A 21,514-nucleotide genomic window follows, 5' to 3' on the forward strand; every position below is an offset into this window, starting at 1 on the left:
TTTTTGATAAAATTACTGAATTTCATCCCACAGATTGAGCACATGTGCACTTGAGCATTTTAGTAATTAACCTTCAGAGTCTTGTGTATCACAAGGAAGCCTCCATAAAAATGAAATGGTAATGAAGACCTAGACAAGCTTTAAAAATACGTCATGTGTTAGAAACATTAAATTCATTCTAATTTATTTTTATTTAAGAAATTTACTGCATGTATTTCAAACTTTCTTTCTTTCAGAAATGCTAACTGGTATTTTTTCAACAGTACTCACTATCAGGCACCACAGAGTTTCAGATAGATGCCACTGGTTCAATATCTGTAGCAAAGACACTTGATTATGAAAATGCAACAAAGAGGTAAACTGAGTATGATTTACTTTGATTTGTTTTTCTAAAGAGAGAAAAGAAGAGATTTGTATTCATAAACATCTTATCATATCCTCTTCAGGACATCCCAAAGTGCTTCAAAGCCAATTATTTATTTCTGAAATGCAGTCATTGTTATTAGAAAAATATACCAGCCAATTTTAACACAGCAAGGCCTCATAAACATTAAGTGAGATATATAAGCATTTAATTTGGTTTTGGCTGAAAGAGAAATATCAGTCAAGGATAAAGAAGAATTCTCTACTTGGTTTCCAAATATTAGGATACAATCACACAGCCACCTGAACAGATTGATGGGGTCTTAATTTAATGTTGTATCCAGAAGCTGGGACCTCTGATAACACAGCACTTTCCCAATGCTACACTGAAGTACAAGTCCAGATTATGTGCTGAAGTCCATAGAGTAGGTATTGAATTCACAATCTTCTGTCTCAAAAGATGATAGAATTACCAACAGAGCTAAACTGAGAACTCATTATCTGCACTGCTGCTGTCAATTGAGGTCCCCAGCCAGCAGTATGATGGTGAGCCATCAATAATTATCTATTTAAACCTTTTTACTTTATTTGGTTTCATGGGATATTACATGCTGAAATCTCAGAGATACCAGAGAAAATAGGAGGAATGGGTGAGTCAATGCTAAACACAAAGAGTCACGCCAACACCCTTAGTGCATAGGCTAGAGTAGTTTCTATTCTGATTTCTCCATTTTTGTATAAATTTCTCCATTTATTTAAGAATTGATATTCATCCAAGTGAAACTGAGTCAGATTTTCACCTGTTCTGTATTTGACTTTAGGTCAATGATACCCCTGTTTCTGATCTGTGTTTTGGTGTTTACTTCAATTTAATATGAACAGACTCAACAATTTGAACCAATTTTTATATGTTTGTTGCTCCAAGGTTGAACAAAGAGAAAAAAAGCAAAAGCTCCATTTTAATAAAGTAGATTAAAAAGGACAAATTTCTGAAGTTCCATCCTACCCAACTTAATGTATAATTAATGTATCCGTTCTGATGAAAGGTCGCAGACCTGAAATGTTAACTCTGCTTTTCTCTCCACCGATGATGCCAGACCTGCTGAGTATTTCCAGCACTTTCTGTTTTTATTCCAACTTAATGTATAATACGTTATAGTTAAATGGGAATTTCTTTTTTCCTAAAAAAAACAAAAATATTGCAAATGTTGTAAATCTGAAACAAAAAACAGGAAATGCAGAAAACATTCACCAGGTCCATCAGTTCCTATGTAGAAAAACAATGAGCAGAATTTTCACCCCCATATGGTGGTGAGTACCAAGGTGGGCGGGTGAGAAAATTTGCTCCACCGGCCGACGTGCCGGATTGCCCACAGCATTTTACCCTGGGCCATTTTCTCTCCTATTGGGTTTCCAGCTTTCGCGAGCTCACCCATCATCCTTCATTGGATGGTGAGTCTGCCCTCTGGCCACTAATTAGCTAATTAAGGGAAAATCACTGCTTTCCACACAGTGTGGTGTTGGGAGCCACATTTGACCCTGATGTCAGGTTCCGACCCAAAACCCGAAATTCTGCCCGACGTGTTCAATTTACAAGTGTAATTCTTCATCAGACTTGAACTTTGATGAAGGATTACACCTGAAAAAGAGCATCTGGAGTAGTTTGGTCCAGTAGATCACAAAGTACAAAATTTGGAACTCTTAACTGATTTTATGCCGGAATAATGGACCAATGCCAATTCAGTTTCTCCCCCTATGTTTGGTGTGAGAAAACAGACAAATGCCCTTTATGGGATAGAGAATAACCCATTACTATATTGAGTAGTTGTGGGGGAAAAATTACACAGGAGGTCAACGCAGTGTCTGCAACCTGCTGCGCTTGGAGGGATGTGAAGAAAAAGATGTATTACTTGAACAGAAGTGCCAAAATAAACAATGAAGATCATTTCAGCTGCAGCCATGTGTGGGTATGATAGCCAGTTAGTTTATGTTGTATGAATGGATATGAGTGCCAGTTATCCTACTTTGGTAGGAAAACCTATTCAAGTAAGTGTTGGCCATGTTTACCTGAATAGTTTCACACAAAAGTATGGTTAGCTTCTCTTTAGATAGTACTTTACTGGAAGTGAAGCAAGGTAATGAGGGAATATTTTTGAATTTTTACAACAGGCTACAAAATGGCAGACCTGCTTACTGTAAATAGCACTTTATACTCAGGGAATGCCACAGGACTGATAAAATAGGGTCTGCCTCTTCATGCTGAAAGATAAAGACCAACATTCCATTTTTTTGGGGATTACTTTTGGTATTTGTGAATTATCTTTTAATGATTTGTCTATCTGGATACCCAAACCTCTTTACTCCTCCACAGCTCCTAGTCTCTCAGCAGTAAGAAACTACTCCTGTAATTCTTGGATCTCTACATTAACTCCGACTGCTATAGGTTTTCCCACTCAATGGGCTGAATTTTACCGGCCCCTTGATGCCACGGGTCGTGACGCGGGGGCTAGTATAATTCTACGGGGAGACCCCTCCTTGACCCCTGACATTGAGAAGGGCCCGCCGCATATTACTGGCGGCAGGGGACCTCAGTGCGGCTCCCCTGCCGCCTGGCAGTGGGCCCTTCATCTCCATATGTAAATTGCCATTAAATATATTCAAATTGACCTACCTGCCATCCCATGCCGATTTTACAGTCTCTGTTTGGCTTTCGGCGCCTTTGGAACTATGCATGGAGTTCCGAGGTGAGAACCTGGTGGGGAAGGGGAAGTAATAAAAATTTTAGGCCGGGAGGGGTGGAGGAGTGGGGAAATCAATTTTTATTGCATGTGGGAATGGTGGGAAGGTGTTGAAGGGCAAAAGACTGAAGGTTGGGGGGGGTGATGTTCAGGCATTTGAAATATCAATTGATGGTCATTTCGGGCGATGAGTGGGGGGGGGGGGCAGTTGAGAAAGGGCCTTCATCATGTAATTTTATATTTAATAAAAATCAGTAATGTTTTCCGTTTAAAAATTAAAAATAATTGTAAGGGCTTAAAGCCCTTTAAAAATGGCGCCGGCATCTGCCGTTGCTGAGGACATGGCGGCTGCCCCCTATATGTCATCGGGGATGGCTGCTCCGCCTCCTCTATTTAAATGAGCCCCCGCACATAATATCGCAGGGGCTCAGCAGCTGCTGTTGAATGCGGGCACGACGCTGTGTTTAAAGGGTGCTGCTGCGGAGCGCTGTGCCCGAATAAAGTTAAGCCCAATTAATCTATCTATGTCTCTTTGTAATTTCTTTCTTCCAGCGACACAACTTATTAAGCCTCCCTGTAAACTTGGATATACAACTTTCTATTCCTTCATCCAAGTCTTTGAGATGCAAGGTGAAAAGTTGAGGTCCCGGAACAGATCCATGGAGAACATTAGTGGAAATGCACATTAATATGTATTTGAGTAGTATTCTGTAATGCCAATTATTATATATAGATTATTAACAGCATTTCTTTTTAATTAATACAAATCTGTACCATTTGAAGCTATTTGTTGTCAGTGAAGGTGAAGGATACAAACGGTCTGTTCATTACTGGAGTTGTGAAAGTGTTCATCACCAACGTCAATGACAATAGTCCAGTATTATCTTGCACGTAAGTGTCTGTAATTATTTTATGAACTGTAGTGTATATTGGGACTAATTTTACTTGTCTGTGCTGCTGGCAGGTAGCTTTGTTGACTGATTGCATGTTTCAGAAGTTCAAGTACATACTGCCTACAGCTTTTTGACCATTGAAATTAAAAGTTGGAAAACATTGGGCAATTTGCACCTAAATTTTTGGGTTGAGCTGGCGAGGCTTGCTGATGACAGGACTGCAAGGCAAAATTGGCCCTGTTATCTCCTCAGTTGAAATCATGAGTGTATTTCGTCAAGAATTACTGAGTTTGAATAATGTAGGAATTTCCAAGAGTGTATGTATTTTGATGTTGAAATCTCAGCTGGTAAATATTCTGACATAAAGTTCCAAATTAGAAAATTGCCTGTTCTGCTACATTTTAAATTGAATGATAGTTTTCTTTTGTGCTGGCTAAGAGAAGGGTGCCTGTACTGAGCATTGAAACATTTTCCAACTTTTTTGCACTCAGATTTCCCAAATGCATTACTGCACAGGTTGGAAGCAAGGTAAAGGTTCACTTACACCAGCTAAAAATACACATAACACATAACCTCAGAAGAATATCCATAATATATCACCATAACAAATCCCATTTTTCACATCGGGCATCTTTATGAATTCTTTGTACAACATTTCAATAATAATTAACATTGAATTTTAGGTGGTTTTGTGTTGCAGACCTATTCCCACTAGGAATTAGGTTAAGACAAACTAAACTCATTGCACGTAGGCTTTGAATCATTATTCTTTTCTGGGTGAGAGGACTGTGTTCTAGTCCACCCTGCCAGCCAGGCTGTGTGAAAAATATTTTTCTAGCCAAAATCACAGAATTTTTTTTGTACGTTTGATTTTTGATGGTGGTATGCTTCTAATAGTCATGGAATAATGTGTCAAGTTCTCTTTTGCACTAAATGTTTTTAAGCGCTTGGGTATGATATGCAGCTGATGCATTGTAGAGGTCCCAGAAATATGGATCATCTCCAATCCCTGGAAAGTTCCTTTATTACAGATTCAGTGGAATTCTTATTTCTGAGAGATCTGCAAACATTTTCATATTGTATTGCCACCCTTTGAATTGCTACATAATTAGATTTAAATCATAGAATCATAGAAAGTTTATAGCACAGAAAGAGGCCACTTGGCTCATTGTGTCTGTGCTGGCCAAAAGATGAGCCACACAGCCTAATCCCACCTTCCAGCATTTGGTCCGTAGCCCTGCAGGTTATGGCACTTGAGGTGCATATCCAGATACCTTTTAAATGAGTTGAGGGTTTCTGCCTTTCAGACAATGAGTTCCAGACCCTTACCACCCTCTGGGTGAAAAAGTTTTTCCTCATCTCCCCTCTAATCTTTCTACCAACCACTTTAAATCTATGCCCTCTAGTCACTGACCTCTCTGTTAAGGTAAATAGGCCCTTCACCTCCACTCTATCCAGGCCCCTCACAATTATGTACATTTCAATCAAATCTCCCCTCAGCCTTCTCTGTTCCAAGGAGAACAACTGCATTTTTCCAGTTCTGGCAATATCCTTGTAAATCTCCTCTGTACCCTCTCCAGTGTAATTACATAATTTCTGTAATGAGGTGATCAGAACTGCACACAGTACTCAAGTTGTGGCTTAACCAATGAGTTATACAGTTCCAGCATAACCTCCCCGCTGTTATATTCTATACCTTGGCTAATAAATGAAAAGATTCCATTTGCCTTCTTAACCACCTTATCGACCTGTACTGCTACCTTCAGAGATTTGCGGACATTCACTCCAAGGTCCCTCACTTCCTCTACACCTCTCAGTATTCTCTCAGTATGCATCACCTCACACGTCTCCAGGTTCAACTTAATTTACCACTTTTCTGCCCACCTGACCAGTCCATCGAAATCTTCCTGCAGTCTACAGCTATCCTCCTCATTATCAATCACATGGCCAATTTTTGTGTTGCCTGCAAACTTCTTAATCATGCCTCTTACATTTACGTCCAAATCATTAATATATACCACAAAAAGCAGGGGACCAAGTACAAATCCATGTGGAACGCCAATAGAAACAGCCCTCCAGTCGCAAACATACCCGTCAACAATTACCCTTTGTTTCCTGCCACTGAGCCAATTTTGTATTCAGCTTGCTACATTTCCCTGGATCCCAAGGGCTTTTCTTTTTTAACCAGTCTGCCATGTGGGACCTTGTCAAAGGCCTTAATAAAGTCTGTGTAGACCACATCAACTGCACTACCCTCATCAATCCTCCTTGTTACTTCTTCAAAAATTTCGATCAGATTAGACAGACAAGATCTGTGGGAGAATCTAGAACTAGGGGTCAATGTTTAAAATAAGAGGTCACCCATTTAAGACAGAGATGAGGAGAATTTTTTTTTCTCTCAGAGGGTCGTCTTTGGAACCCTCTTCCTCTGGAAATGGACTGGAAACACCTACTTGAAGGTAAATTATTGTCAGAGCAGTGGGTGGCATTCAAAGGGGGCATTCAAGGGGTTCAGAGTAAATATGTTTCCATAAAGAAAAAGGGTGAGACAGCCAAATCTAGAGCCCAATGGATGCCAAGGAGCTTACAGGGTAAGATAAGGCAGAAAAGGAAAGCTTAGTCTTTGAATATTTTTAAGGCAGAGGTAGATAGATTCTTCATAAGCAAGGGGATGAAAGGTTATTGAGGGTAGACGGGAATGTGGAGTTGAGGTTACAATCAGAATATCCATGATCTTATTGAATGGCAGAACAGGCTCGAGGGGCTGAGTGGCCTCCTCCTGCTCCTAATTCATATGTATGTTCTTATATTCATATCTTCTCTTAACAAGTCCATGCTGACTATCCTTGATTAATCCATGCCCTTCTAAGTGACAGTTTATCCTGTCTCTCAAAATTGATTCCAATAATTTCCCCACGACTGAAGTTAGACTGACTGGCCTGTAATTATTCGTTCTATCCTTTGCTCCCTTTTTAAACAAAGGTACAACGTTAGAAATCCTCCAATCCTTTGGCACCACACCTGTATCCAGTGAAGACTGGAAAATGATGGATAGATCCTCCGTTATTTCCTTCCTGGCTTCTTTTAACAGCCTGCGGTACATTTCATCTGGCCCTGATGACTTATCCACTTTCAAGGATGCTAATCCCATTAATACTTCCTCTCTGCTGATGTTTATCACATCCAATACTTCACACCTCTCTTCCTCAACTACAATATCTGCATCGTCCCCCTCTCTTGTGAAGACAGAGGCAAAGTATTCGTTAAGAACCATACCAACATCTTCTGCTCCGACATGTAGGTTACCTTTTTTTTTATGGGCCCTACTCTTTCCTTAGTTATCCTTTTACTTTTGATGTATTGATAAAACATCTTTGGGTTCACCTTGATTTTGCTTGCCAATATTCTTTCATACCCTCCCTTTGCTTTCCTAATTTCCTTTTGGATTTCACTCCTCCACTTTCTATACTCTTCTCGGCTTTCTGTAGTATTGAGTTCTCGGTGTCGGACATAAGCTTTCCTTTTCTGCCTTATCTTACCCTGTAAGCTCCTTGGCATCCATTGGACTCTAGATTTGGCTGTCTCACCCTTTTTCTTTGTGGAAACATATTTATTCTGAACCCCTTGAATGCCCCCTTTGAATGCCACCCACTGCTCTGACACTGATTTACCTTCAAGTAGGTGTTTCCAGTCCACTTTCGCTAAATCACTTACCAGCTCAGTAAAATTGGTCTTGCATCAACTGAGAAATTTAACTCCTGTTCTAGCCTTGTTCTTTTCCATAATTATGTTAAAACTGACTGGATTATGATCACTACCAGCAACATGCTCTACCACTGCCACTCCCACCACCTGCCAGCTTCATTTCCTAAACCTAAGTCCAGAACTGTTCTCATATTGGACTTGCTTATGTACTGGCCAAAAAAGTTCTCCTGAATGCACCTCAAGAATTCTGCTCCCTCAATTCCTTTCACTCTAAAACTAGCCCAGTTAATATTGGGGTAGTTAAAATCCCCTACCATTACTGCCCTATTGTTTTTGCTCTTTTTATCAAGGAATCATAAGCATGTTGTTTTTGTTTTCAATACAAATAGCAAACAGAGGAAATCTCAACACAACTTATATTTATATAGCACCTTTAATGGAATAAAATGCTGCAAGGCACTTCACAGGAGTATTAGAAAGCAAGATTTGACACCAAGTCACGTAAGGCGTTATTAGGGCAGATGGCTAAAAGCTTGGTCAAACAGGTAAATTTTAAAGAGTGTCTTAAAGGAGGAAAGAGGTAGAGAGCTGGAGAGGTTTAAGAAGGGAATTCCACAGCTTAAGCACAGCCACCAATGGTGCAGCAATTAAAATTGGGGATGCTCAAGAGGCCAGAATTAGATGAGCACAGATATCTTGGAGGGTGGTGGGGCTGGAGGAGATTACAGTACTGACCAATTGGGTGCTGCTTTGTCTTTTTAACAGTTTTGTTCATCGTCACTAGAATTGCAGACAAGTAACAAAAAAAGAAAAAAAGAACATCTTTAGTATTGTAATTTCAGCCACAAATCGAACAATGATCAATTATTTTCTTAAGAAGAATCTAATAATGGAATGGACATAGGCAAAATGGCATGTCCGTGCATATGCGAGCAGGGTTACTGAATTGGGAAAATTCAATTATATATGAATTAACCTAAATTGGCTTCATTCATATTTCTTCAGTTTTGACATATCAGCCGGAATTTTACGCCGCCCCAGCGGGTCGAATGGTGCGTGGGGGTGGGCGTAAAATTGAGCGGCAGGCTTCGGGAGGCCTCACCGTCCCGATTCTGCCTCCGACCAACGGCCCGCCCACCCGATGCCAATCAAGACCCTTAAGTGGCCACTTAACGGCCACTTAAGGACCCTCGCCCGCCTCCACGGGTATTTTACCCGTGGCAAGTGGGTGAGCTGGGGACATGAAAGGCTGCCCAGCTTCAGCTGCTGGCCTTTCCGCACCCCGGGGGGGGGGGAGGCTGGCAATCCGGCACTGCCCGATTGAGGGCCGCCCCCACCTCCCACCCCAATCCCGGGAACCAGGACGCCCCACTCCCCCCAAACGACCACCCTAGCCTCACCAGGGCAAGACCGATTCCCCTGGTGAGGCTGCCCGAACGTACCTTCTGTCCCGGTTCCATTGCGTCCTCCTCGGTCGGCTGGGCAGCAGTCTCAGCAGTGGCCACCGCTCCCGGTGGCACTGCTGAGACTAAGAGCTGCCGGCCTGCTGATTGGCCGGCAGCTCACTGAGGCAGGACCTCCTTCCTCAAGTGGGTGGAAGTCCAGCCTCGGGCCAATTAAAGCCTGGGGATCCGGAAAATACGGGACGGATCCCCAGGTTGGGCGGGAGGGGGATCGGCACCGACTTTTATGTCGGAGTCCGGCTCCCATCCACCCAGCGTAAAATTCCGGCCATCGTTTCCTACATAAAAACTACCTGGCTTAACTCTTGCTGTGATTTTTCTTCTGTTCTGCAGAACCACCTCAGAGTGCATTTTAACTCTACCCACTCAGCAGAAACCGGGTGGGTAAGCAGTTAAAATCCACTTACATGATTTTGTAATTATATTGACTTACCTGCCAATGTCCCATCCGAATCCTGCCATTTCTGATTCTTACCGGCATTTCTGGACAAGCATCTAAGCCACCAATCCAAATGCAGCAGGGTCCATCATTAAATATGCAGATTGGGATCCTAGATTAGATTAGATTAGAGATACAGCACTGAAACAGGCCCTTCAGCCCACCGAGTCTGTGCCGAACATCAACCACCCATTTATACTAATCCTACACTAATCCCATATTCCTACCAAACATCCCCACCTGTCCCTATATTTCCCTACCACCTACCTATACTAGTGACAATTTATAATGGCCAATTTACCTACCAACCTGCAAGTCTTTTGGCTTGTGGGAGGAAACCGGAGCACCCGGAGAAAACCCACGCAGACACAGGGAGAACTTGCAAACTCCACACAGGCAGTACCCGGAATCGAACCCGGGTCCCTGGAGCTGTGAGGCTGCGGTGCTAACCACTGCGCCACTGTGCCGCCAACTTTCTTTCCAGGTGAAGTCTTTCAGAATAGGATTGGAAACAAAAGAGGCCATCGAAGGAAAGTTTTTTCCTGTCCTTTTTGCAGGGTGGGGGGTGTGGGGTGATGGGGGTGCGGGGTTGCATGAGGAGCAGGTCTCAGAAGGAAAGTATAGGCCTCCCCCGACCTGAAATCAATCCCCCTTCTCTATTGCAGGACACCTGTGTAATCCCTATCCCCACACAAACTGGAGTGCTAGTGAGTGGCTCTTGGCTGCCTTTTTTCCAGAGGCTAGCACTTGCTGTCTGCCTACTTTCTGCTTGGAATAGGAGGGAAGCTGGCAGGCAGAATGTTGATGAGGCCTGATGTTTAAAATTAGAAATTAACTTACTAACGTGGTTTCCTGCTCCCTCATGTAACACCACTTAGGCAGATGCTTTGTTGAAGAAATTTATATGTCAAATTATTAATAATGCTGACATGTTACAAGATAATTATTGCATGGAATCTGCAAATGAAATTTAATGGCTAATGAATATGTTCCTTATTTAACAAAGGAATATAGTCTTTCATTTAATAACACTTTGATTTTTATTATTGATAATGTACAGCATATTTTTACACTATCAAAAATTTTGCAGATTGTATCCAAAACTCTCTGCAGAATCCCACTGATAATGGTTAATAGCATTTAAAAGGCTTACAGTTCATCTTAGCTTACATTTCTGAAAATATGGATACTTAGAAGCAGTATGCTTAATTGCTAATAATCATACAAAACATCAATATTAATAAGTGCAAAGAACTGTTGCACAACTGGCCCATATATAATTTAGTTTTGAAAAATTATTGTGTGCAGATAGTACAATGCAACTTTCATGCACATTATATCTTACAACAGTAAAGTGAGTATATGGTGTAAAGGATTGACAGGGGTCCCAGCAATGGGCCAGAAGGTGGGGGGCAACTCCACCTCAGCTCTCTATCGGATCTCCATTGGAATTTAACGATGGGCAAGTAATTAACTCCTCGCTGTCAGGGATACCATTCCCTTTCCTGGGACAAAATCCCACCCAAGAGTTGCCAGTCAAGCAGAGGGCCAGCAGCGTCAGCAGTGTCAGCAGTGTCAGAGAGTCATAGAGTTATACAGCACAGAAACAGGCCCTTCGGCCCATTGTGTCTGTGCCAGCCATCAAGCAGTTGACTATTCGAATCCCATTTTCCAGCACTTGGCCCGTAGCCTTGTATGCTATGGCGTTTCAAGTGCTCAACTAAATACTTCTTAAATGTTGTGAGGGTTCCTGCCTCTACCACCTCTTCAGGCAGTGCATTCCAGATTCCAACCACCCTCTGGGTGAAAACATTTTTACCTCAAATCCCCTCTAAACCTCCTGCCCCTTTCCTTAAATTTATGCTTCAGCTAAGGGAAAATGTTTCTTCCTATCTAACCTATCAATGCCCCTCATAATTTTGTATACCTCAATCATGTCTCCCCTCAGCCTTCTCTGCTCTAGGGAAAACAACCCTAGCCTTTTCAGTCTCTCTTCATAGCTGAAATGCTTCAGATCAAGCTTCAGCCTGGTGAATCTCCTCTGCACCCTCTCCAGTGCAATCACATCCTTCCTATAGTGTGGTGCCCAGAACTGTACACAGTACTCCAGCTGTGGGCTAACTAGCATTTTATACAGCTCCATCATAACCTCCCTGCTCTTATATTCTATGCCTCAGCTAATAAAGGCACATATCCCATATGCCTTCCTAACCACTTTATCTACATGTGCTGCTGCCTGCAGTGATCTATGGACAAGTACACCAAGATCCCTCTGACCCTCTGTACTTCCCAGGGTCCTACCATCCATTGTATATTCTCTTGCCTTGTTAGTCCTCCCAAAATACATCACCTCACACTTCTCAGGATTAAATTCCATTTACCACAGCTCCACCCATTTTACCAGCCCATCTATATCGTCCTGTAATCTAAGGCTTTCCTCCGCACTATTTATGACACCACCAATTTTCGTGTCATCTGCGAACTTACTGATCATACCTCCTATATTCACATCTAAATCATTAATGTACACAACAAACAGCAAGGGTCCCAGCACCGATCCCTGTGGTACACCACTGGTCACAGGCTTCCACTTGCAAAAACAACCCTCGACCATCACCCTCTGCCTCCTGCCACTAAGCAAATTTTGGATCCAATTTACCAAATTGCCCTGGATCCCATGGGCTCTTACCTTCTTAACCAATCTCCCACTTGGGACCTTATCAAAAGCCTTGCTGAAGTCCATGTAGACTACATAAACTCCTTTACCCTTATCTACATATCTAGTCACCGCTTCGAAAAATTCAATCAAGTTAGTTAGACACGATCTCCCCCTGACAAAGCCATGCTGACTATCCCTGCCTCTCCAAGTGGAGATTAATCCTGTTCCTCAGAATTTTTTCCAATTGTTTCCCAACCACTGATGTTAGACTCACCGGCCTGTAATTACCTGGTTTATCCCTTCTACCCTCTTGAATAATGCTACCACACTCGCTGTCCTCCAATCCTCTGGTACCTCTCCTGTGGCCAGAGAGGATTTGAAAATTTGTGTCAGAGCCCCTGCAATCTCCTCCCTTGCCTCACATAACAGCCTGAGATACATCTCATCTGGGCCTGGGGATTTATCCACTTTGAAGCCCGCTAAAGCAGCTAATACTTCCTCCATTTCAATGCTAATATGTTCAAGTATATTACAATCCCCTCCCTGATCTCTACACCTATATCATCCTTCTCCATAGTGAACACAGATGAAAAGTAATCATTTAAAACCTCACCTATGTCCTCTGGCTCCACACACAGATTGCCACTTTGGTCCCTAATGGGCCCTACTCTTTCCCTGCTTATCCTGTTGCCCTTAATATACTTATAAAACGCCTTAGGATTTTCCTTTATCTTGCCTGCCAGTGTTTTTTCATGTCCCCTCTTCACTCTCCTAATTAGTTTTTTAAGTACCCCCCCTACACTTTCTATACTGCTCCAGTGCCACCAGGAGCAGTGACCACTGCTGGTACTGCAGGAGGCCTAGAGCAGTGAAAATGGAGGAGGCCCTGCGATGCAGGTAAGTGGGGTTGGGGTTGCTGGGGCCAGCCAGGCAAGTCCCGTTGAGTGTGTGAGGGATGGTTAGTGAGGGTGTGGGTGGGGTGGGGGTTCTTGCTGGGGGGTAGGCATCACCATTGGGGGTCCCTCCATGGCCATGGATTACTACCAGAGGAGGGACCACCCCAAAGCTCACGAAGAGGCTGCCAAGTCTCACCTGGCAGTGTCTCCACATGGCGCCAGGCCCCACCAGTGAAGGCAGGAGATGGCCTTTAAGTGGCTGGGCCACATAAGTGGCTTAATTGGCCTCTGAGGAGACTTCCCATCCGCCAGAATGCCCACCATGGACAAAATGGCATGGGGGCACGCTGCCTGACGCCATCCCACACTATTTTGTCTGTCCTCCCACCTCCAGGCCCATCTCCAATGACCAGATGAAATCCAGCCCAAAGTTTGTTTAGTTAGTGTTTAAGGATTTAAATATATAATTTTAACAACAGTTTAAAAAGTGGACAGTGTTTTCCTCTGTTGCAGTCTAACTAAGTTTATTTTATGTAGTTTCAAAAATATAACTAATGGCAAAGAAACTGATGTGGGAGAAAAATCTGACTCGGGGAAGACTGCGATTACAAGCTTAGATGAAGAGCTTACAGTTGGAACAGTCATTGCGATTTGCGAAGCTACCGATGCTGATGATCTGGGTGATATCACTTACCAGCTTGATCCTGTAAATAATTATTTTGCCATTGATAAAGGTAAACTTATCATTAATTATATATTTGTGATGATTTTGGGTTTATGGCCTAAAAATACTGTTCATAATTCTTAGGAAGTCAGTTGAGCATTACATGTAAAATCTGTGTGATGTAAATTAAAACAAATGTATTTGTAAACAAAAACTTCATTTTGTACATATCTTGTACATTTATGATGCTTGTATATTATGTTGCCTCTTTGACTTACTCCCCTTTCTTCTTGCTCCTCTTTTTGAATGTGGACCAACAGTAATTATGAAGATGGTCACAGATATTATCAACCTCCCCTGTTTTCTGAGGGGTTCTGCCAGTCATCTGCTCGAATTATAATGCATCACAGTCTAGCCTTATCTGGTCTTCATCTGATGTTTGCTTCCCTTCCCCAACAATTATTGAAGACAGTGAGAATGCTGTGAAAATTTTGTATTATCACATGATTTGAGTGATGCATTTCAAAAATTCGAATGCTTACATTTACATGAGTTGAATGGTTACATTTACAAGTGTGTGACTGAAAACAATATTTTAAAAATAGCAAACCAGCAACATTTAAGGTTGAAAAAAGATCACTTGAATAAACAACAACAACAAGCATTTACACAGCACCTCAAACATAGTAAAAGACCCCAAGGCATTTCACATGAGCATTAACAGACAAAAATTGACACTGAGGGATATAAAGAGATATTAAGACAGGTGATCAAAAGTTTAGTCAAAGAGACAGATCTTAAGGTGCAACTTAAAGGAGAAGAGGAAAGTAGACAGGCTGATATGTTTAAGGAGGGAATTCAAAGCTTAGGGCCTAGGCAGCTCAAGTCATGGCCACCAATGGTGGAGTGAAGGGAATCAAGGCTGTGCAAGAGACCAGAATTGGAGGAGTGCAGAGATCTCAGAGGATCATAGGGTTAGAATAGGTTTCAGAGACTGGAATGGGCAAGGCTGAGAATTTTTTAATGGAGGTGTTGTCAGACTGAGAGCCAATGTAGGTCAGCAAGCACAGAGGAAAGCTACACTTGAGATGTGATTTGACTTTTGAGAAACCTTTGAAAACAGTAGCTTTATAGATTAATAATGAATTAACTTCATTTTAAAATAATGCTCCTACTTTCTCTGCCTGACTCAAAGCACTTCTCCACATTGGAAATCAATAAAAACTGACACTCAACCATTACTTAATTAGACCACAACAGAGAAAAAAAAGTGTGGTTTAAATATGTTATTAAACTTACACTGATACTTACTGTACCTTATAAATCACAATTATAGAACATTTATTACAAGTTAGTGTGTTCACAGCCTTAGCCAGATTAGACTGACCACTAGCAAAATTATTGCAACCTTATATTTACCTTTACGCATATAACGAATTTTCTGGTCATCAAGGTGCTGGATGATGAGCTAAGGAGCACAAATTTGTGCATAGACCGGTTATAAAACATTTCTTCTTGGCCTGACAGCAGAAATATTTGATTTAAAATATTATTTTCTACTAAATTTCTAACTTTTTGAATCCAAGTATAATTGTATTTTTCATTATGCTCTTTGGATGAATGTGACAGAGGTGTAAAAATAAAAGAGGAGCAATCCCATGTGCAGGCTTAAGGCCACAGCTGATCAGTGCTATTAGTGGCTGTGCCAGCCTTATGGTGAATGTTAGCAGCAGGTGTCTTCACAGAAGAATTTTGCATCTGGTGCTCTGGTGACCTAAACCCTATAAAGACACTTCCCCATGGGAACAATGCCAGCAAGCATTCTTGGTTCCATCTTTGTGTATGTGGTATTTTGGTGCACGTGGCCAATCAGACAGTATCACGTGATAAGGAAACTGCTGAAAAATCATCTGGTATAACAGTTGTTTAGAGTTTCATATTTATTTGTGCCATCAAGACTGCTGCCACAACTAACCTTCAAAAATAGAGCAAAGTGGAGCTCTAAATGTCTGCAAAGCATGGGCTTGCCACCTCTGTTCACAAATAATTTGGGTGTATAGACATTGACAGGTGAACATAACAACAGCTTCTTGAGCCTATTTCACCATTCAATTAGATCATGGCTGATTCATATCTTAACTCCATCTACCTGCCTTGGTTCTGTAACCCTTAATATCCTTTCCACACAAAAAGCTATCAATCCCAGTTTTGCGATTTTCAATTGACCTTTTAAAAAAAAATCATAGAACACATCTGTTGCATTTTGACTAGCTTGGCATTCCTTCGGTAACCCATTTCCCTACTCAAGCATTGTAAATGGGGTGTGGGGAGTTCTGTTGCCAATAAAGCTAGCACAAAGGCTCATGACTGCCCAGGGAGAAAAAAAGGTGACAAAAATTCGAATGAAGAAAAATAGTTCAGAAATCATCCCAAAACTGCTGAACTACTCTTCTTCCTGGTACTTTATATTTGCTTTGATGTACTGTTCTAACTAGCAACCTGGATAATCATTTGTATGGACATCTTATCAATGTAGAGTAGATTTGGCATGTAGCCATAAAAATTCAAGGGAGGCATAAGAGTTCTCCTGTCCCATTAGCATTTGATAAGGAAGCTTTTGTTTGTAGAAGCTTCTTCTACACTCCTCTCAGCCCACCATGAACTAATGTCAGGTTAATGTGATCTTTGTCCTTTTTTCTTTCAGTAGTACCCTGTGAAGCAGAGAGTACTGGGTGTTACAAACAGGAAAATAGACCCCAAAGTAACACTGATCCATTAAATTGCTGCATTTTTCTTTCCATTACTAATTATAATGTCTAGTATGACAAATTAATAATGCTCCGGGGAGCTGTTTACTTAGTGTGACTTTCATATAGAAACTGGCTTTGAAGGACTAGAGATAGCTAATAAAAGATTACAGCAGACATGGTGGACACTAGCATCTTGGAGAGTGCCCATTCTATTCAGCAAGTCACAGGTTCTGGAATGTAAATAAAGCCCCTTTAACTAGTTGTGTTTTTGATTTGACAGGAAACTAGTCTACATGTTGTCTTTTTCTTGGCTGGTGATAATCCATGTGGCATAACTGCCTTATTGATCACATTTGTCATACGTGTCAAAAGGAACTGTAGATTCAACTATGTTCATCTTTCAGATACTGGAAGAGTGGTGGTTTTCTCCCAAATGGATAGGGACCTAATTGGATTTCAACCAGTTCAAGCCTTCTCTGTTGAAGCATGTGACGAAAACTTGAAGTGTGCAGATATTCCTGTCAGAACAAACATTATTCCAGTTAATGACAATGCACCATTTTGCAATCCATCTGTTTACAGGTGAGTAGATTATGAGTCTTTAATATTCTATTATAGCCTAGCAATAAAATTTGTAATTTCTATTCTGATTAAATAAACTTTATAAGATTTCACATCCACATTGCTCTGTGCAGTATTAAAACTTCCTAATATGGAGGGCTTGTTATTTTCTTTAATGGCACCAGAGCTGCATTTTCCCCCTCCTTTGCACTACAAAGTTTGCTTTAGTCTCACCAGGCTGCTTACGATACTCCTTTTTTTGTAATCTTGTTGCAAACACTCTAAAAGTGATACATAAGTTTTTGCTGAAAGGGAATGGCCCATCTAGCTCTTTATCTTTTTGATGCACTGAATTTCCCTTTTTACTGGTTTTGAAATAACTTTTTCCAAATGAATACCCTACTAAGATTCAGGGATCTCAAAATAGATTCAAAATGGCACAGAAGGAGGCCATTCAGCCCATCGAGTCCATGTTGGCTCTCCATGGAACCATGCAGTCAGTCCCACGCCCCGGCTCGATCCCCATAGCCCTGCAAGTCTCTCAGGTGGTCATCCAACTTCCTCTTGAAGTTATTGATCGTCTCCGCTTCCACCACCCTGTGGGCAGTGAGTTTCAGGTCATTACCACCTGGTGCATAAAAAAAGTGCTTCCTCATATTCCTCCTGTATCCTTTGCCCAAAGCTTTCAATCTGTGTCCCCTAGTCCTTGTACTATTTGTTAATGGGAACTAACGTTTGTCTAACTCATCTAAGTCTGTCAAAATCTTGTATACTTCTATTAAATCTCCCCTCTATCTCCTTTGTTCAAATGAGAACAAACCTAGCCTTTCCAACTTAACCTTGTAACTAAACTCCTCCATCCCTGGAACCGTTCTGGTAAATCTCCTCTGCACCCTCTCAAAGACTCTCACATCCTTTCTGAAGTGTGGTGACCAGAACTGAACGCAATACTCCAGTTGTGGCCTAACCAGAGCTTTATAATGTTTCAGCATAACTTCTCTGCTTTTGTACTCAATGCCTCTATTTATGAGGTCCAAGATCCCACATGCTTTACCAACCACTATCTCAATTTGTCCTGACACCTTCAAAGATCTATGCAAATGAACCCCAGGTCCCTCTGCTTGTGCACACTCTTTAGTATATATTGCCTCTCCCTATTCCTTCTGCCAAAGTGCATCACCTCACACTTGTCAGTATTAAATTCCATCTGCCACTTGTCTTCCCATTCTGTTAGCCTATCTATGTCCTGTTGCAGGTGGTTCATATCATCCTCACTGTTTACCGCACCTCCAAGTTCAGTGCCATCAGCAAATTTTGAGATTCTACTCTGTATTACAAGATCCAAGTCATTTATACATAGCAAAAAAAACAGTGATTCCAGCAATGACCGTTGGGGAACAACAGCGTTTACCATACTCCAGTCTGAAAAGCAACCATTTACTATGACTCACTGTTTTCTGTTCTTAAGCCAATGTCTTATCCAATGGGCCACTGACCCTCCTATTCCATCAGCCTCAATTTTGTTAACCAGCCTTATAACCAGCCTTATCAAATGCTTTCTTAAAATCCATATAAACAAATTCCACCACATTCCCTTCATCATCCCTTCTCTGATACTTCATCAAAAAATTCAATCAGTCAAGCATGTTCTGCCTTTTACAAATCCAAGCTGGCTATCCTTAATTAACTCAAACCTCTTTAAGCATCCATTGATTATTTTCCCTGATTATTGTTTCTAAAACCTTACTCAACACTGATGTTAAACTAACTGGCCTGTAGTGGCTAGGACTGTCCTCACATCCTTTCTTGAATAAGGGTGCTTGTCGTGACTGTTTTTAAATGACACAATAAAATACTTTTCTCTCTCACGAGCTTTCATGTGATGTAAAGTGGCTTAAGATCATTTTCTCATAGCTACCATTGCACGTTTCCATCGGTAGGTCGATACATTTTTGGATATTAAGGATAATCGAGGGATATAGGAATTGGGCAGGAAAGTGGAGTTAAGGAAGAAGATCAGCCATAATCTTATTGCATGGTGGAGCAGGCCCAACTGGCAGTATGGCCTACTCCTCTTATTTTATATGTTATATTCTTATGTTCATCTGATGATGCGACGTGATGGACTGGGCCTCTCACCAGCTGTTAGTTAGATGGTGCACTATTAGCACTCATCTTGCCCTTAGTGTGCTGATCCCACTGATTTTATGGAGTTAGTGTGGGTGAGGGCTGATGGGTAAATGGTCACATTTATGGAGGTAAAAATTGTTGGTAGTAAGTAATTATAAAGGTTGCTAACTTATTTCATGTATATGTATGTATTTGTAAAGAGTGGGTAACAAGAATGTCTGTCAAAATAAATGTGGAAGCAGAAATCAAAACTGTGCAAGTGATGGACTGACACAAAACTCAACCTTCTGTTTGATTGCTGGTGAACTGGAAGTAGTGCTGAATGAGTTGGCAGTGAGAAGGCTCACTTTCCACTCCAGAGCATTCTCCCTGTAAGATGGCATTGCAGCATGCTGGTGTAAAAGGAGGAGCTCTATTTACCTGAGATAGTGTTAGGAACAGCTTTACCGAAGGTACTGGTGCAAAGCAATTGACAGAGTCAGAGTGAACTTTTATGGATGACTAAACACGGTTGATTTAAAATAACTGCTTTGCTATTTTTTCCCCCTAACCTAGCTACAATAATTGCACAGATTCACCTTTTATTTGACTGTCACTCCAGAATTGGCCTTTATAGCCACTCCAGGCACTGCTTCACAAACCACTGACCACCTCCAGGCGCGTATCCATTGTCTCTCGAGATAAGGAGGCCCAAAAGAAAAAAAAAGAAAGTGTTAGGAACAGCTTTACCGAAGGTACTGGTGCAAAGCAATTGACAGAGTCAGAGTGAACTTTTATGGATGACTAAACACGGTTGATTTAAAATAACTGCTTTGCTATTTTTTCCCCCTAACCTAGCTACAATAATTGCACAGATTCACCTTTTATTTGAAGAAGGAGGAAAGGTGGTAGTGCACTGGTTATAGCACTGGACTAGCACTCTCAAGTTTATGGGTTCAAAACCCATCATTGCAAGTTGTAAAATGAACTCAATAAATCTGATAATCTTTGGCTAGCACCAGGAAAAATGATCATCAGTTGCCAGATTATTGTAAAACACTACTATCCTTCAGAGAAGGGAACCTACTACCCTAATCTGGTCAGATCCTGGGAGTTCCCAGCATTGATGCTGAAGCTTTGTGTCTTCAGGTTAAACAATGCCAAGAGACCTGCTGCTGATGCCACTTACTGCCGCCTATCAACTGATGAATCAATACTCCTCAATGGCGAACATCATTTGGAGGAAGCACTGGGAGAACCAAGGGTACAGAATGTACTGTTGTGGGGGGGACTTAAATGGCTAGCATCAAGAGTGATTTTGCAGTGCCTCTGCACTGAGCTGGCCTAACCCTGAAGGATATAGCTACTGGACTGGTCCTGTATCAGATGGTGAGGCAACCAACATATGAGAGTAACCTTTTTGACCTAATCCTCACCAACCTACCTGCCATAAATACATCTTGCAATGATAGCATTGGTAGGAGCTAACACCATACAATCCTTATGAAGGCAAAGTTTCATCTTCACAATAACACTACCTTCCATTAAACAGAGTAAGGACAGAGCTAACAACCCAAAACTAATCAGTCATGCGGTGCTTTGGGCCATTAGTAGCAGGAAAATTATATAACACTGCAATCTGTAACCTCATGAAACTTTTCACTCTTCCATCATTATCAAGCTGGGAGTGTAGTAGGCTGTATGGGGAGCGGTGTTGGGCATATCTTATAATGAGGAACTATCACAGGGCTACCTACATTTAAACACAAAAAGCAGCAGGCTGCAATCAGAGCCACATCAGCACCACAACCGATGAATCAGAGCAACGTTCTGTAGATATTGACCAGATACAGGTTGCAAAATATGGCTCCATCGTGCCTGTATTTTCGGAACTACCGGCTGGATTTTGTTCCCAGCCTGATGTTGGGTTTTGTGGCTGGGGGGTGGTGCGGGGAGGTGGGGGAGCCAGAGAATCACAGCGACAGCAGCCCACCACGGAGCTTCACGCGGGGATTGCAGGGCCTGATCTTCCCAGCGGCAGTGAGGCTCCATGGCGGCACCTCCATCGTTCTGTGACGGGACCTTACTTTACACATTTAAAATATCTCTCTGCATAAATTTCAATTTAATTCCCCGCGATCTTACCTACAGTCCCCAATCTTGAGTATGTCTTGCGGCACTCGCACCTTCACTTTCCCATCCAGGAGAAGCTGGCGCCACTGAGGTGGGAAGGGGTCAATGCTGCATGATTTAGTGTATATGGGGGGGAAGGGG

The 21,514-nt window shown here is 41.8% G+C and overlaps 1 protein-coding gene across 1 annotated transcript in view; it reads left to right on the top strand.

Annotated features, from left to right (window-relative positions):
• Positions 1-21,514, top strand: part of LOC137380384 (cadherin-related family member 3-like) — a 99,453-nt gene that overhangs the window by 16,337 nt on the left and 61,602 nt on the right. Inside the window, exons 5-8 of the mRNA XM_068052313.1 lie at positions 264-355; positions 3,885-3,992; positions 13,694-13,890; positions 16,975-17,152. Of these exons, the coding sequence (XP_067908414.1) occupies positions 264-355; positions 3,885-3,992; positions 13,694-13,890; positions 16,975-17,152 (575 nt within the window). The remainder of the gene's footprint in view (positions 1-263; positions 356-3,884; positions 3,993-13,693; positions 13,891-16,974; positions 17,153-21,514) is intronic.

The sequence above is a fragment of the Heterodontus francisci genome, chromosome 19 (genome assembly GCF_036365525.1).
Source record: "Heterodontus francisci isolate sHetFra1 chromosome 19, sHetFra1.hap1, whole genome shotgun sequence".
In the NCBI taxonomy this organism is placed as follows: Eukaryota; Metazoa; Chordata; class Chondrichthyes; order Heterodontiformes; family Heterodontidae; genus Heterodontus; species Heterodontus francisci.